Source organism: Ostrinia furnacalis, unplaced genomic scaffold, assembly GCF_004193835.3.
Source record: "Ostrinia furnacalis isolate ACB-3 unplaced genomic scaffold, ASM419383v2 OfSCF2797, whole genome shotgun sequence".
NCBI classification, from domain to species: Eukaryota; Metazoa; Arthropoda; class Insecta; order Lepidoptera; family Crambidae; genus Ostrinia; species Ostrinia furnacalis.
The window spans coordinates 201,668-218,368 of NW_021133036.1; the positions used below are offsets into that span (position 1 = coordinate 201,668).

At 38.5% G+C, this 16,701-nt stretch overlaps 2 protein-coding genes across 2 annotated transcripts; one reads left to right on the forward strand and one right to left on the reverse strand.

Annotated features, from left to right (window-relative positions):
* Positions 1 to 7,629: 7,629 nt before the first annotated feature.
* LOC114356356 (uncharacterized) lies at positions 7,630 to 9,366 on the reverse strand. Its single transcript, XM_028309466.1, has 4 exons — positions 8,915 to 9,366; positions 8,379 to 8,585; positions 7,721 to 7,962; positions 7,630 to 7,688 (listed from the first exon to the last, which is right to left on the reverse strand). The coding sequence occupies exons 2-4, from the start codon at positions 8,412 to 8,414 to the stop codon at positions 7,664 to 7,666; spliced, it is 303 nt and encodes a 100-aa protein (XP_028165267.1). The 5' UTR covers positions 8,415 to 8,585; positions 8,915 to 9,366; the 3' UTR covers positions 7,630 to 7,663.
* A 3,959-nt stretch (positions 9,367 to 13,325) lies between these two features.
* On the forward strand, positions 13,326 to 16,292 carry LOC114356353 (uncharacterized). Its single transcript, XM_028309462.1, has 3 exons — positions 13,326 to 13,516; positions 14,292 to 14,848; positions 15,096 to 16,292. The coding sequence occupies exons 1-3, from the start codon at positions 13,387 to 13,389 to the stop codon at positions 15,156 to 15,158; spliced, it is 750 nt and encodes a 249-aa protein (XP_028165263.1). The 5' UTR covers positions 13,326 to 13,386; the 3' UTR covers positions 15,159 to 16,292.
* The last annotated feature ends 409 nt before the right edge of the window (positions 16,293 to 16,701 follow it).

Genomic DNA, 16,701 nt, shown 5'->3' on the forward strand with positions numbered 1-16,701 from the left:
CTTAAAAAATCAACTTCTAAAATCTTCTTAAAAAGTAAAATAATTAGTTTTCAATTGAGGTACAATAATCAGTCTTTTTCATTCAACATAATGATATATTTTTTTCTTGAAAACAATAAATTATCTGTTTTTCATAACATAAATAAAAATATATTTTAAAAAATCAACTTTAAAAAAAACTAAAATCTTCTTAAAAAGTAAAATAATTAGTCTTAATTCAAGGGCAACAATCAATATGTTTCATTCATCCAAATTAACTAACATAATATTTTTTTTATTAATATTGATTAATAAAAGATTAAAAAAAGCAAAAGGCTATCAAAAAGAAATTAGTTATTGAACTTATTTCTTTTTGGTAGCCTTTTGCTCCTTGTAATACGTTCTTAATAATATAAGAGCATCTAAACTTTGGTCACTTAAACGCGACCTTATTTTGTTACAAAGCAACCCGGCAGAGGAAAATATTCTTTCTGGCTCCACGCTCGTGGGAGGAATGGATAAAAGATGATCAAACGCCATTGACAAATGACATCCGCGATTCCCTCCGTTCTCAAATAAAACCATTTCGATCTTGACAATCTTATTCAAGTCTTCATAATGTGCTGATGATTGTATGGCATTTGCACCAACATATTTTTCGATTTCAGCTTGAAGTTCCTGAGTCCTTGTTAGTGAGCTCTGGGTTGTAGTTTCTTCCGTAAGATTTTCTACAACTGAAGTGTTTGTTTGGGGAACAGATTCATAACTAAGGCGTTTCAGAAGGGATACTATTTTTGTGCACATTTCTTCACTTGTGGGACGAACAAAAATTGAACAGTCTTCTTCTTCTCTACTGGCAAAATATGCATCTGGGTTTTGTAAATATGACAGTATCGATGCTTCTACCAGTCTTCGTTCAGCATACCTCTTTTTCAACATCGTTAGCATTTTGAGCCCTGAACTGTTTGTGACGCTAGACAGTTTCTTTATAGCATATTTTATTGCTATATCCGCAGTCAATAACGTCGCGTCTCGGCGGCATAAAGCTTCTAAAACAGTTTTGATAATATCAAGCACTTCATGTAATTCAGACATTACTCTCCATTCGTCATTGTTAAAATCAATATCTGATTTTACATCAATTAGAGCCTTCTTTATACAATTTCGAAGTTTTAAAAACCGTTCTAATGTATCGACAAGACTGCCCCAACGCGTCTTGGATTCAATCGTCAGATTATATTCCTGATGGAACTCTTCAACAACATATTTTTGAAGTATGTCGTCGTTTTTGGTCGGCGACTTTCTGAATATTTTTACAACCTTTTTAACTTTTGAAATCAGGTCTTGGTGGTATTCGTATTGATATTGATCTTCTGAACTCGACGAATTGCTAGATTGCTCAAACGCCACACCATCTGTGTCATCATCGGAATCATTGTCAGAAGTTTCGGTGGTATTTCCATTGTTTCTCTTCGCCAAGTCAGACAAAGGTCTGTCGTCATCATCGTCAGATTCTGTTGATTGAACATAAGGTGTTGCTTGAAGTTCCCTTTGGCAAGTTGGTTCGTTTTTCTTATTATAAAAAGCATCGATGATAGCGAGTTGAAGGGCATGAGCAATGCATTTTTGATGGTGAGACTGCAAAAATTTACCAAACTTGGTCATCATTGAGCAGCCATCTGTCGTCTCAGCTACTATATCCTTCTCAAGGGATACCCCAAACTCCGCTAGTTTGTTTTTAATCTCTGTGACGCATTTCTTTGCTGGCATTGAACCGTAAATTCTTAAAAGCCCTAGATTCTTGAATTTTTCAGGGAAATGTTGAGAGTGCAAGTTCAAGCTGATATAGCGTCTATTGCGAATGGATGTCCATTCATCAAAAGACATAGATAATTTATGTCCTGCCTCTTTCAGTTCCTTTATTTCAGCTATTAGAAGTTGTTTCCTTTTATTAGCTTCTTTTAAGATAATATTTCGGATTGTGTGTGCAGATTTTGGCAAAATGTGTCCTGCTTTTTTAAACAGCATTATTAGATCTTCTGATTCGACAAATAGCCTAAAAGGCAATCCATCCATTGCAGCCATTCTTGAAACCATCTCCTGCATAGATGGATTTGTTTTGGATTCATAGTAATCTGTTAACTTGCTCTTTTTTTTGGGTACTTCTTCTACTTCTTCGGGGACAGATGATGATGTTGATGTTGAAGGAGCAGAAAGATTATAATTCTGATTATCTGTAAAATTGACTTGATGCACATTTTGTAAGTAAGTTTCAAGTGTTTTTGCAAGCTACTTGTACTGCCTCCACCGCATTTTAGAACTCTCAGGCATTTTTTGCATTTAGCACCACTTTTATCCCGAGCTCTTAAGTAATAATGCCATACTGACTTCTTATCGTCGGCTTTATTGGGAACTTCTTCATACTCCATCGACTATAACAAACAACAAACATTTATCTATAATATTAAATAATAATAATATTTTGTGTTTTCGGCATAAGAAAAAATATTTAAACTGAATCCTTTGTATTAAAACCGCAAAAACATTAACATAAACCATTTTGAGACCCGCGTGGCATGAATTCATGCCATGCCATGAAAGTGTCAAGAGTCACAACTTCATCGGTCTAAAAGTTTGTATTATTACTGTGGGACTATACCCATTATACTCTAATATACCTATACCCAAATATGCTGCGTTGGCCAGTATTATTGCCCAATAAAAATTAACGTAAACATCACAGAGCTCTTGTATCAACACATCTGGTTACTTTGTTTCAATGCCTACTCAGAAATGTAACTTCCGCCGGCGGGGAAGGTAAACATTGTGTCGAACGAACAAAAACTTTATTATAATTTTATCCCATAAATGCGTATAATTTATTGTTCGATGTAAAATAGTAACTGATTTACTACTTTACTTTACTACGTACTTTCATAATCTACTAAAAATATATTGGCAGTATCAAAAATAGTCAAAATGCTGAGTGGTAATGAAAACAAAATGGCCGGTGGTGGTTGACGCTTAGCGTAACTACAAAACAAAATGTTCAGAAAATACAAATAGGTTATAATTAATACAGTAAAAATTAACATGATAGTTAAACACTTACCACAATTCAATTATATTTATGCCGTAGTGTTTGTAATTTCTGTAACGTCTGCTCGCCAAAATCACAAACAACATTCACTAACACGTTCGACTTGCACGAGTCGCGACGACAAACTCACTACGTTTGACTGTCAGATGCAAAGCAAATAAAAGAGTCAGTGTTGCCAGCTCTCACACAAAAATATGCCAGTGATATAAAACAATTGTAAGAAAAATGCTTAAAATATTTACTTATCTCACAAAAAAATAAACAAAGTACAATAAGTAATCTTTATTTAGTAGCTAATCTGATATCTTTAGGTTCTCTATACGTTCGCAATTTTCTTGTGACGACTCATGCCTAATACCTACAACAGATTTTTAGATAACTATGCAAAACCCGAAAGTACCGAAAGAACCGGGTTTTGAATTTTAAAAACCCGGTTCTTAAGCTGTCGAAAAAACCCGGGTTTTCCCGGTTCTTTCGGTTCCGGGATTACCCGGGTACAAACCCTAGAGGCTACTACGACTTTAAAAGAAATTTGTAATTCAAAGATCTGCCAAAACAGCGGCTTTCAGTGTTATCATCACAGAATAATAATAATGTATTACTTAGCTACCTATCTTAGGCTATTTTTATTGCAACATTTCAAGTAGGTAATTAAGAAAGAAAGAAAAATTATTTATTTGACAACAAAACAACAAAGAAACAAAGGGCAATATAAAAATACAATTATAAAAAAAAAAGTACAAAGACAATGAAGAGAAAAGAGAAAAAAGAAAAAAGAAATGTTGCCAAAAAGGTTACCCACTCAGTATCATCTTGACAGTTGACATTTTACTGCCAAGTGCCAAGACACTGGTTTTCAGTGGGTACCTTGTACGCAGGGGCAAAAAGAATGTAACAAATTAAAAAATATATATATAAACTCAAATCAATTAAAAATTCACATTAAAATAAAATTACAATAACAATTACAATAAAATTAACGAAAAACAATGCAATTACTAATTTCAAATAAANCCGGCAATCGAACCCGGGTCCTCTCGGCATAGTAGTCCGTTCGGAATCGGAATCTGAACCACCAAACGGTCGAGTCGACTCGACACTGAATAATTCTACCTAAGCACTGTTATATAATTATTTTACCTGTAAAATGGAAATTCATCGTCATTTCAGCTAATTTCACTAGATTGAATTTTCAATAGCCTAGGTACTTATTTATGTTTCGGTTGTTACATTGTCTATGAATAAAACTCGATCTCTTGCACCGGGGCGGGCAGGGGCGCGGGCGGGGGCGCAAGGCCGCGTGACGCATCGATCCGCAACAGCTGTGCGCAGGGGGGCGCCACCGGCACCCGGCCTTTGCTAATTTCTCGGTAAATACTAGACAGTGACCTAAACAGATGCAACAATAACAATCCTTAGAAAATTACCTTCACTTTGATATGCGGTTTACAGGAATTGTAGCTGTATTGTGAGAGATAATCACACAAAGACTTGGAGGGGGCGAGTCCTAAACCGGCGGTAGAAAAGGCCCGAGGATCGACGCTAGGGATGTGAAAGGGACATGAACGGCGGAAGAGGGACGCGGGCGCGAGGGGCGGCAGGGGGAAGCCGGTGCGTTGCGCAAAGTCTCCAGCTGATTTTGACTGTTGCCAAGCGGCCCGCGGGGGGCGGCGGGGAGAGGGCGCGTCAAGGGCTTCGCTGCGCCGAGGGCGGCTGAAAGTTGCATCCCTCATGAATATGTAGGGACGATAATTCGACGCGCTCGGGGCGCAAGTGCTCGCAATTGAGGGCACCTTGGAAACGAACATAACTAACATAAAGGTGCCTACGACGCTCTGTAACGAGATTATTATTATCGTAGTTCTAAAGCTACTTTAGCAACTCTTATAAACTCTAGATATTTGCAAACTCCAACTCCTTTAGATATTTGGACTGCGACGATCTGGTGAAATTCGCGGGAGGAGCCTGGATGCGTTCGGCGTAGGACCGTTCGTTGTGGAAATCCTTGGGAGAGGCCTTTGTCCAGCAGTGGACATCATTCGGTTGAAACGAACGAACGATGAGCCCTTTTAAAGCTCCATCTTGACAAGCTCCCTTCTAGTAGAGTTTTTATTGCTTCGATGAAGGCAGCTATTATGTAACTCATAGATTCATAGGAATCATTTAGTTTCTCCACCATATTGCTTTCTATCCTATAATTAGTGTCCTAAGCTTGTAAAATATAAGACTTGCAGAACTACACTAAAATAAAGTATGACAAGTTTTTTTCATTAGCTAAAGCGGGAACATTCGCCTCTACATGAGCGGCATAATTGCGGCGTGTCCGTCCCGCGGGGCACGTCCCGGACACGGCCCAATTTGTCCCGCACGCCAGCACATTTCCAATCCTCACCAGATTACTTCTGCTGTAGGTTCATCACTGCATCAGCAGAACTAAAAAAACACTGTCTGCGGCGCTCATTATACTATACGTCCAGTACTATAATACTATTCGGTGGTTTAGTAGGCTAGTTAGTAATAACAAGAGAAATTTTTAGATTTTGATGTAAGTCTCCTAAAGAAAATTGTTATATTTAGGCCCCACAATCACTATAACGGATCAGAATAGTTTTCTTCCAATGACCATCATGCGATCGAGCATATAATTTAAAGTGTTTATACCTATTGTCGGCCGTTTGGTGTAGTGGTTCGAAACGGACTACTATTCCGGAGGTTGCGGGTTCGATTCCCGCACAGTACAAATATTTGTGTGCATGAACATATTTGTTTGTATTGGACTGGGTGTTTTCTATGTATAATATGTATGTATTTACAAAAAAAAAAGTATTTAAGTATGTTTATATCCGTTGTCTAGTACCCATAGTACAAGCTTTGCTTAGTTTGGGACTAGAAGCTCAGTGTAAAATGTCCAAGGATATTTATTTATTTATTTACAAATAAATAAAGTTAATCAGGAGATTTTAATGCAAATTTATGTTTTGTTAAATTAAATCATTTTAATGAGCACAACGTTCATAACAATAATATTAATTATTGTGATATTTGACCCATGACCATAGTGTACCTACATTTGTACAGGACATGTCAACAAAAGGTAGAGTTCTCGGGCGAGCAGCTAACCATCCATATTTATTTATTTCCATCATGTAGGTACTTTAAGAAAATAGAAAATACAGAGAGGAATTTAGTCTTCTTTATTACAGTTAGATTTTCAATTCATATTTGAAGCGTACGCGTGCACCTGAGCGCGCCCCTCAATTCATCCATCAATCTAAAAATACCTCGTATGTACACTTTTTATGTCCGAAAACTGTGCCATTCATTATGTAGGTACATACAAATTGCAAAACAATTTCAATTTTCAAAACAATTCTTCCAGATATAAAATTATTAATAAATGGTTTAATCGTTAAAAGGTAAAACTAACTCTGTTATATTGGTCTAAGATTTTGACGCATTAAGCTATCCTATATGAACTTATCCAAGTAGTAGGCTTGTTTTTCCTTCACTTTGAGCTGTAACAAACAGACATCTGTTAGTCTATGTGGCTTTGATGAAGCTCTACCACAATATTAATGAATGAAGAGGCTCTACCTACAGCATGAGATGATTACTTTCGCCCCTGACTGACTACTTTAAAGTACTTTACTTCCTGAAGTCCTAGAAAGCTGAAATGTAAGTTACTTTACACTAATAATACTTTATACTCAGATAGTTAATAAGTCAATTAACACTGTTTGCTTTCCGAATAAAGTAAAATAAAATAATAAATACTAGTAAAGTTTGAATGTAAGTTAGTTAGTTAATAGTAACACCAGTAATACTATTATACTAGTAATACTATTACACCAGTAATACTAGCTTACATTCTAAATTTTAGCTTTCTTGGACTTAGGCCCGGTTTTTTGATTCGTACCTAGTTAAAATAACCAATAGTTAAAGGAGATGGAAACAATTACATACAAATCTGGGCCAAGATGTAACAAGATAAAAATTGTGTAAATTAATAGCTTAATACTTTGCAGATGTTCACTAAAAATTATGCGTGTTTTGGCTATCTGTGAGCAGAATTATTAGGGGTTTAGTTAAAGTGAGGTTATGTAACAAACAGCTGATTTCTAGTTTAGAAATCAGCTGTTATTTAGGTGAAAAAGGTATTTTTACGTTATATTTAGGCCACAAAAAACTGGACGACTACGGACGCGAGTTCTGGCGTATATGAGTCACCCAAGTCACGCAAACCGCAACCCATAGGTACACACAAGCGCGTGCGCGCCCGTGCCTGCAGTCGTCCAGCTTGCGGCCTAAAGGTACAAGTCCAAGATGGACTGCAGACCGCAGACTGCAACCGCAAACAGAAAATCTGTATGAAATCCCCACTGCGGCTTGCAGCTGCGGCGATTTCTGCAGACTTCATAGAGGTTTGCAGTTTGCGGCCTGAAGTCCATCTTGGATTTGTACCTTATGTGTATTTTGAAGACGACAGGAATGACAAGGTGATGGATAGGATGTTAAAAAATAATATTAAAACATTTTTCTTTACTTAATGATTTTATTCGTCTTCTATAATAATTAAAATATCATCTAAGAAACAGTTCTAAGAAACCTGCATAGGCAGGTGGTACTAAATGGTCTTGGTACCATATTATCGACATGATATGGGCGCAGCAGCCTACTGTTTGTCTACCTACAATGCAGTTACAATAATGTTTTAGTATTGCTTCCATTCCACTTCGAGAGTCGGTAATTGTATGTTGTGTCTCTGGCTGTATTTCTTCAGGGGGTATTCCTCGGGATGAAGTTGATGGTCCTGAGATCATATGGACAGCAGCTCTGTCTGCAGCCACCCAGCATGTATGACATATGCAACCAGCTTCGGGCACCTGTAAAACATATAAATAATCATTAATTCTGTCATGATTATTGTGATAATTATGCTGTGTCCTGAACTTCGGGTTGAATTTTTGACTAGCAATGTTAAAGAGATTTATCATTTATTTTTATGCAATGTCCTGCGATACCGATCATATTCATTAAGCTTGTAAGTAGAAATGTTCATTATATGTTATTGATACTACATCTTACTTTTTTTACTCATATTGTTAACACATCTTGCTTTTATTCTTTTGTAATGCAAAATGTAACCTGTGCCTTTTTAAATAAATATTTTTTCATTTCATTTTCATGATGTGCGCAAGATTAACTAGTAACTTAAAAGAGTTTAACATAAAATAAATACAATAGGGCAAAACCTTTTAAGATTTATTTGAAATGCTTTAAAAACACAAAGTGAACTTACAGCTCGAGGTACAGGTAATCCACTCTCGTATAACATTCTCAGTTCTCGATGGGAGTTAGTGTGGAGTAAATAAGTAACTCGTGCTGAAGCAAGAGGACGTCCACAGCGAAGACAAACATTATGGTGGCCAAGTTGTCTTTCTTCATCATTATATCGGCTTTAAGCCAAGTCCCAGCATGCTTGGCAAACATAGTCACTATTATTAACCTAAAAAAGATAAACAGTATTATTAAAATGTCAGTAGTTTACAGTTAATAAAATCACTAAGTACAATGGTTTACTACTGTATCCAATAGCACGTTACTGAAAAGTGTTGACTTATTGCAAAAATAGTAGTTATTCATTTAATCAATTTCTTTAACAACTGACAGCAATTATTTTGTACTAGAATACATTTTAATAATATTCAGTAAAATGTAAACAGATAACCATCAGCATTCAAATAAATGTATTGTATTTTCAAAGTATAGTAGCATTAGTAGCGATGGAAAACTTCGAGTTGGTGAGTTAGGTTATGATTTGTTTATTGAACTTACAGTCTGAGGTGCAAGCCATTGTTGAATCACATGCAGAGTAGACTCATCGTTTAGGGATCGTCTGCCTAGTGCATTGCAGCGACTAGTGTCTATTCCACAATTTACACAGCGATCCATAGCGTCAATATCCAGTTCTTAAGCCGGTAGTAAAGTCCAAAGTAAACATTCCAAGTCAGACGTGTAAGCAAGATCCAGAGTCCAGGTTGAAAGCAGGGGTCGTTCAGGCAATGCATGTAGGGTCAAAATCCGTAAAACAAAGCAGTGGTCGGCGAAAAAACAAAAAGATAGGAGGAAAAGCACTCGAAACGCACACGCACGAAACGAAAAATACGAAACGAGTGATCCATAGAGAAATAGACAGGCAGCTGTCAGTTTCAGTGCACAGACTAAATCAGATTTTTTAAAGTATCGATTTAAATTAAAAATCGATTATTAAACTAAATGTTTTTTTTTTATTCATTTAATAAATGTTTTATGAGCTAAAATAATTCAATATATTTATAGCAACAACGCAATTAGTTATTTTGTTTACGTAATTCGCCTAAAATAAAGCAAGCGTGCCTTTTTTATTTTATTGTGTGATCTCATTTACATAAATCGATACTTCTTTAATCGATTTACTAGTAAATGCTTAAAAATCTTGTTTTTCTTATTACACAGTTTCCAGAAAGAAAAATAGGCTGATTTTTTGTAGTTTAGTATGGAAAAATATGACCATTTTTTTAGACCATATATCAACTAGTTACATTTAGGGCCCAAAAGTTTCAGTCTCCTTTCATAGATGTCAAATGACAAGTGGTTAAATGTTAGGAAAAAATGTTTTTCGAACAATGGTTAGCTTGACTTTTTTAACTATTAGTTAACATTTTGTTAATATTTAACCATTAGTCGCAAAATTTAACAATTTGTTATTTTAACTATGAATCAAAAAACTGGGCCTTAGGAAGTACCTACTCTATGAACTAATAAACTAAAAGAATTATTTGTAGTATGTATAACAAGTATAACAACTCTGCAAGAGGTCTATGTAAACTTTTGGATTGATGAATCTACGACCGCAGGAGTCGCAAGTCCATAAGCACTAGTCTCTGGAGACTATGTAATGCCCGTTGTATACATATGTTATATGTATTATAAACCTATTTTCATGAATTCAAACTCATTACTTAATATTTCATTTCACTTTTAATTACTTATGTAAGTAAAGCATTTCCTGTAATATCAGAAACACTATACACTCGTTACTAAACTGCATGTAGAGACATATTCAAACACCTACAACACATTTGTTTCAGGGCTGTCCCATGCTTGCTCGCAATACATTGAAAGGGGTATAATAAAAGCATTTTTTTATGCATAACAAGGCAGGTATTTGACCACATTGGTTGGTATTGAATTGTATGGACGTCATTTGGCTGAAACGAACGAATATTGTATTATGTGTTGACATCGCAAACAGAGATGTTGCGCGTAGTGGCAGTAGCGGAAGTGCGGCGCAGTCACTCCGCTGATAGTGTCGAGCAAAAAGCGAGGGCGCCAGAGGACAGCCGCGGGAGGCGGCGGGTCCTCAACAACCCGTAATAAAGCAGAAAAGGGTGAAAAGCGTTGCACCTGATGCGGTGAGAACGCGGCGCGCGCGCGGGTCCCAGCGCCGCGGTTTTTGCTGCTCGCCGGATGCGCCAAACTCGCCACTTCGCAAAAAGTCGCGGAAATGCGTGCGATATATTACCGACACGCCTGCTAACCATGTTTTGGACAGTATTAAATAATAAAGTTTAATGATTAAGAAAATGATAAAGTCCCTACACGTTCTTTGCAATTGCATTACCTAGGCTTATTTATGGCGAGGCCTAGCCACAAGACTGTATTTACTTTTATCACCTTTTGAAACCACCTTACGATAAGTTACGATTACTCAATTAGTTTTTGCACCCTGCATCGGCTCTACCTAAGACTCGTATCGAGGGTATTGGTGCTAATAATCCCTGAAAGCACCTAGAATATTGAAGTAGAACCCATTTAAGAAGCTTTATTTATTTTTATGTTCAGTGTGTCGGTAGTAATAAAATCTCACAAAGTTATTCATAAAAACTGCTATAAAAATTGGTATGAAAGGAGCCGCGGGAGCTCCCGGGCTCCCGGGCCGGCGGCCGACCGCGGGTGGTTTATTTCGCGAGCAAAAAGCGAGGCTCGGAAATGAAAGTTCCGGGGACGACGCTGGATCAGCCTGGCGCGATGACGCGGGCGCGGGCCGGGCGGCGCGGGCGGCGGCCACACCACGCGCCGTAATGGGGAAACTTGCGTCGTACACAAACGCGCCGGCAATAAATTTTACTTTCATTTCTAACTTGGTCCATTTAAGAGAACAAGCGAAGTAATTGATTCGAGTAGGGCAGGGGACATTGATTACAGTTTCGCAATCGTTTGTCTTCATAATATCCACGCAGTTGTTTGCGATCGGTAAATAAATGCGAGCCAATTGGATGTTCGTGGAAAAGAGCTAAGTATTTATTGATACAGTTTGATAGAGGAAACAAACCAGAAACTTTTTAGGTATATGTAGTTGTACAGTAGGTACGTAGAATACCATTTATTCAGCTACAAATCAATTACTCATATGAACCAGTTCTAACTGCAAACTACTATACCTACCATAAAAAGCTCGAATAATAAATAAATAATAATATGTATACATAAATAAATATCCTTGGACATTTTTACACTACGCTTCTAGTCCCAAACTAAGCAAAGCTTGTACCATGGGTACTAGACAGTACTATGTAGAATACTGAATCCCTTTTCAGATACATATTATACGACAATTTAAGGCTTATTTAATTGCCTAATAAATTGATTAAACTAGCTAACTGATCCTTTTTTTGGGCACATGGTAGGTACCTACCTATTCGTACTTTCTTCTAACATAATTATAATTTTCTTATTTAACTTTCGCACCTCATTCGGCAGAAGCCCGCAGAAAAGCTTTCATGACTTGCGTTTTCATGACAGTTTCAGCTTAATATACTCGTGTGGTTTCAGCTGACGTAGGCATGGCCGAGTCCTTTTTTCATCACAAATAACAACACTATTTATTGATTTTATTACTTCTTGCAATATTTATAATATTAAAAGTAAAGTCTTAAAAAATATATTTTTTATAAGTACATAATGTTACTAGCTTTTGCCTGCCTGGATGGATACAAACAAACTATCGTTACAAATTATAATAATAGCCTAGGTAGGAGCTTTGTACTGCCAAAAAATTATCGGTTCTTACAAAAAAAATAGTGTATAGTCCTTCGGAAGTTAGAGCGATTTAAGTATTTTCATCAATATCAGTTCAGTGATTTAGGCGTGTGGGAGCGTAACATACAGACTTCCCTTCTATGATCTGAGATACAGACAGACAGAGTTAATTTTATATTTATAATATTAGTGGTATTAGAGGCCGGTAGATCTATTCTCATAAAAAAAACACTGTTTTTGTCTAATAAATATTGCCTTAGTATACAATTTATTAGCACAAAAGCGCGGGGAGTCGTCACCGCGCATTGCATTCCTCTATTCTAACGTTTGCTCGTGTGACATTGGACATCGATCCCTAATTTTTAAGTGATTCCTATGGTAACACATACCTAACAAGAATTTTTTTTTCACTTGAAAATTTTTGATTTGTGATGAAAACGGGCATGAATCGCCCGGTTTTCCGGTTTATGTCTAATCTTGCTTATGGAACAATAAATTAAATATTATTGGATGGTCTGTAAAATAATTTACTCGTTGATGTTAATCCGTGGTTTAAACATTTAAAGTTCACAATTAATGAACTACCGGATGTACGACGTCACATGTTATCAATCAAAACAATCTTATCTGTAGCTCTTAATATTTAGGTAGATGGTAGGATAATTATTATGAAAATAGTAAGAAACAGTAAAAAATCGAGAACGGCTAGACCAATTTTCACGGAAGGTTTTGATTGAGAGAAAAAATAAAAGTTGCGTGGAAAATGGTAAAAACAACCCTTTTTTCCCTGCTGGTCTGTACCAGCTGTCAAACATTTGATGTTGTTGTCTTTTCCCATAGACAGAACGAAAGTCCAGGCGACCGGGAAGCTACGAGTAGGTATGTAAGTATGCAAATTATAAGTGCGGGCTTGATTAATAGAATTAAGTGATTTTGAACTGGTGACTTTTCAGGCATATACACCAAGACCAACCTAAGTTTTATTTTTGAATTACTAGAAACATCTGCATAATGGCCGGTATTTTTATTTTTGAAAGGAGTCATCATCGTGCGCCGACAGCGGGTCTCCGGGCCTGGCCGTGCCGCATGCCGGGGCACTGGGCGCCGGCCGCGGGCAGCGCGCGGGTGGGCGTGATCGGGCCCGGCGCGGCGGGCGGCGAGCGGGCTCGGGCTGCGCCTCAGTCCGCCGCGCGAGCCCGCCGCGCGCCGCCGTCGCCGGCCCCGCCATGGAGCACTTCATCGAGACCGTGCGCAAGTACCCCTGCCTGTGGAACACCTCCGCCATCGAGTACCGCGACCAGGAGCTGAAGGACGCGGCCTGGGCCGAGGTCATGAAGGAGACGGACCTGTCGTCAGGTGAGCATCGGCCGAGCGAGTAGCGTTGTTGGCGGCTTGGCGCGCGCCGGCTCCGCCAGGCCGAGCGCCGCGCCCCCCGCCCGCGCCCCGCGCGCTTCCCGCCGCGTTCCGTTCGACGCAATCGGCGTCGTTTGCAATGTTGCCGGTTGCATATTGTAAACACACCTAGAAATACATTAACTTGTAAGAACTTCGGTTGTTTCGATTGCCCGGAGTCACGCGACATCGCATGGAAACGCTTGTCCGTGTTTTAAAAGCGTCATTCTACTTAACTAATCGAAAAACGTTTTAATATATTCCTGAAAATGTGGCATATCCGGCATCGTTGTTATTGATTAAATGGGTCAGCCGTCAGCGGGTTATTGATTGAGTGTTTGGTAAGATTTAGTTAGGAATTATCTGAGTAGTAAATGCCTAGGTATTAGGGATCAATTGACATCAATTTACTGTACGAGTAGTAGATCAAATAGCTAATAACATTTCTTAGGAGAGCGGGTTTGATTACCGGTTTGGACGGGTCGACTAATAGGCCTAGTAATTTGTTATTGAATAACTGAATTTGGAACTTTATAATGCCTTAAATATATTGTAACCTCAACTACAGAATAATGTAAATTGGCTCACAACCACCGTAAATTAAACACTGTTAGTCAATAATTGTATGCTTCGCATTGGTAGCGATTAGTGTGTATTTTAGGTAATCAATATTATGCTTTTATCGAGCATGCAATTACTGAAGGTGAGCTTAAAATTAAACAGTTTCGTTCCTTTACAGTGAAAGAAGTGAAACTGAAATGGAAAAAACTCCGCGATAGCTACCGAGACGCACTGAAGAGGCAGAGCGAGATGCTGGCCAAGGACCCGGGCAACGTCGCCAAGAAGAACTACCCCTGGAAGTACATGGGGCTCATGCAGTTCCTGCAGCCCTACATGAGCAACCGCAAGAAGCCGGAGGCCGGCTCCGCGGCGCCGGCGCCGCCCAACGGCCACGCCAACGGCGACGCGCACTCGTCGGCCGACGACTCCGAGTCCGAGGACGGCTCGTCCGCCAAGCGCAAGGCCGACCAGCTGGCGCTCATGGACCGCAAGCTGGACTACCTGTGCAAGGCGGCGGGCAAGCGGCCCTGCACCGAGGCGGCGCTGGAGCGGCGCCGCGAGCCCGCGCCCGCGCCCGACCCGCTCGACATCTTCTTCAACAGCATGTGCCAGTCCACCAAGCGCTTCCCGTTCCAGACGCAGATCAGGATCAAGAAGACCATATTCAACGCCGTCATCGAGGCCGAGGAGGCGCTGGTGGCGGAGCAGCAGAGCTACGCGAGCTTGTGGGCACAGGTCAGTGGAAATACTAAACGTCCACGACGCACAGTAAACGATAACTACACTTAAACTTCTGGGCCCATATAGATTTTGTAGATTGTTTTAAAGATAACTTGAGATTCCACTTCTTGCTGAATTGTAAGCGTTTGATATTAGCGATGACGTGGTATTTATGACATTTTCAGTTGCTAATTAATTTCACTATCTAATACAAAACGGTTATACGAAACACAAAATTTACAAACTCGTAACTCTGTTGCAGGAAGCGGGGTCTTCCTCCAGCAGCGACAACGAGGCCCAGGAGGAGGAGGACACCAAGCCCTGAAGGCCGGCCGCCCCCGCCCCGCGCCCCCTGCTGCTCCTCCCGAGGCACATTAGCTGGTACAGTCTTTGCTCGGGACAATCACGAGAAACATGGGAACTTATTAACCACAGTGATGAGGAACGAAATCCTCTTGTAACTTGTTACTACTGTTTGATAATGCAACCTGCCCATTTATTTGTAATTTCTTTCTTACTTTTGTACATTTAGTTAGGGTTACGTTAAATCTCCTCCTATTTGTTTTTTAATTAAGCTGGGTAGGCAGTATCATAACAAGTAAAATATAATTTCAGCGGCTAAATAAATAGCGCATCAAAATGACCGTTAGTCTATGAATTGTAATTTGTTATTTAATTAATAAGTATTCATTTTCATGTTCCCATATTAAAAACAGTGGTTTATAGCTTTAAAGGTAACGAAATGAGCAAAGAGTATGAATGTGGAGAGTATTTTTACTTTTATAATGAAAAGTCGATGGCTTTGCCAACATTGTAGAGTTAAGTGTTGACGGCGACGAGTCAGTATTTTATAAGTTTTTTTCTGGATGCGGAATTCGACAGCATTTATTTTTCTTTACTATAGAAGTCTTAATTTTACATAAGTATTCTCGTGCATCATACTATACCTATAGGGATACTCATGATAGTGTCACCATAAAATGTAAAGGTCCAATTCAGACTTTTTCCCTTGGCAAAGTAGTATACCGTATACCTAATTAAAGTATGTATGGTACTAAAGACGGAATTGCTATTAATGTACAAGAGTTTAAAATGTGTCATATAGAACGAGTTAATATACATGTCGGTATTGCTAGTGGTAAGTGCAAAGCTGACCTTAGCGCGCACGGCACGCCTCCATAGGATTAGTACCTACCTACTAAATCAGCCCCAACAGGTTTTGCACATGTGTAGAAAGAAAGCACAACACATATTTTATGGTTAAGTTTTTTATACCAGGCAGTGCTATCACACTCAATGTTTTCAAATTCAAATTGTGTTTATTGTGAATTCACAGGTACATAAGTCAGTGTTTGTAGACTGAAATTCGAAAGTCACGAAGTGGTATTATTGAATGTGAGCACTTAATGATTGTGAATCAATACTCTACCTAAATTACGAGCTATGTATGTAGATTGTTGAAACAATCGACAATGAAAGATCTCTGTTTAGTATTTAATATTAATAAAAGTCATTACCTATGAGGACCGTGTATTAATTGAAACCATCAAAACACCTCCAAACAATATCCATTCAATTTTTTTAGGCAAGCTTTCTTCACCATTTACCAAATGTAGTTTTTTTTTTAATTTAACTATTATTCTCTTCTGGGAGTCAGTCAGGGTTTTAATAAGATTTACCCAATGATATTATATAAAAACAAAAGCAGATATGTTATAAGCACTCGCGCTGTGAATACTCAAATACGTCCCAATTGGGACGTCTTGTGTTTAGTCTTCGTGTGGCCTGCGTCGTGCGCAATCGCGTGTACCACACCATAAGTTCCTGTGTTCTTACCAAAATAAATAAAAAATGTCATCGTGTGTGTT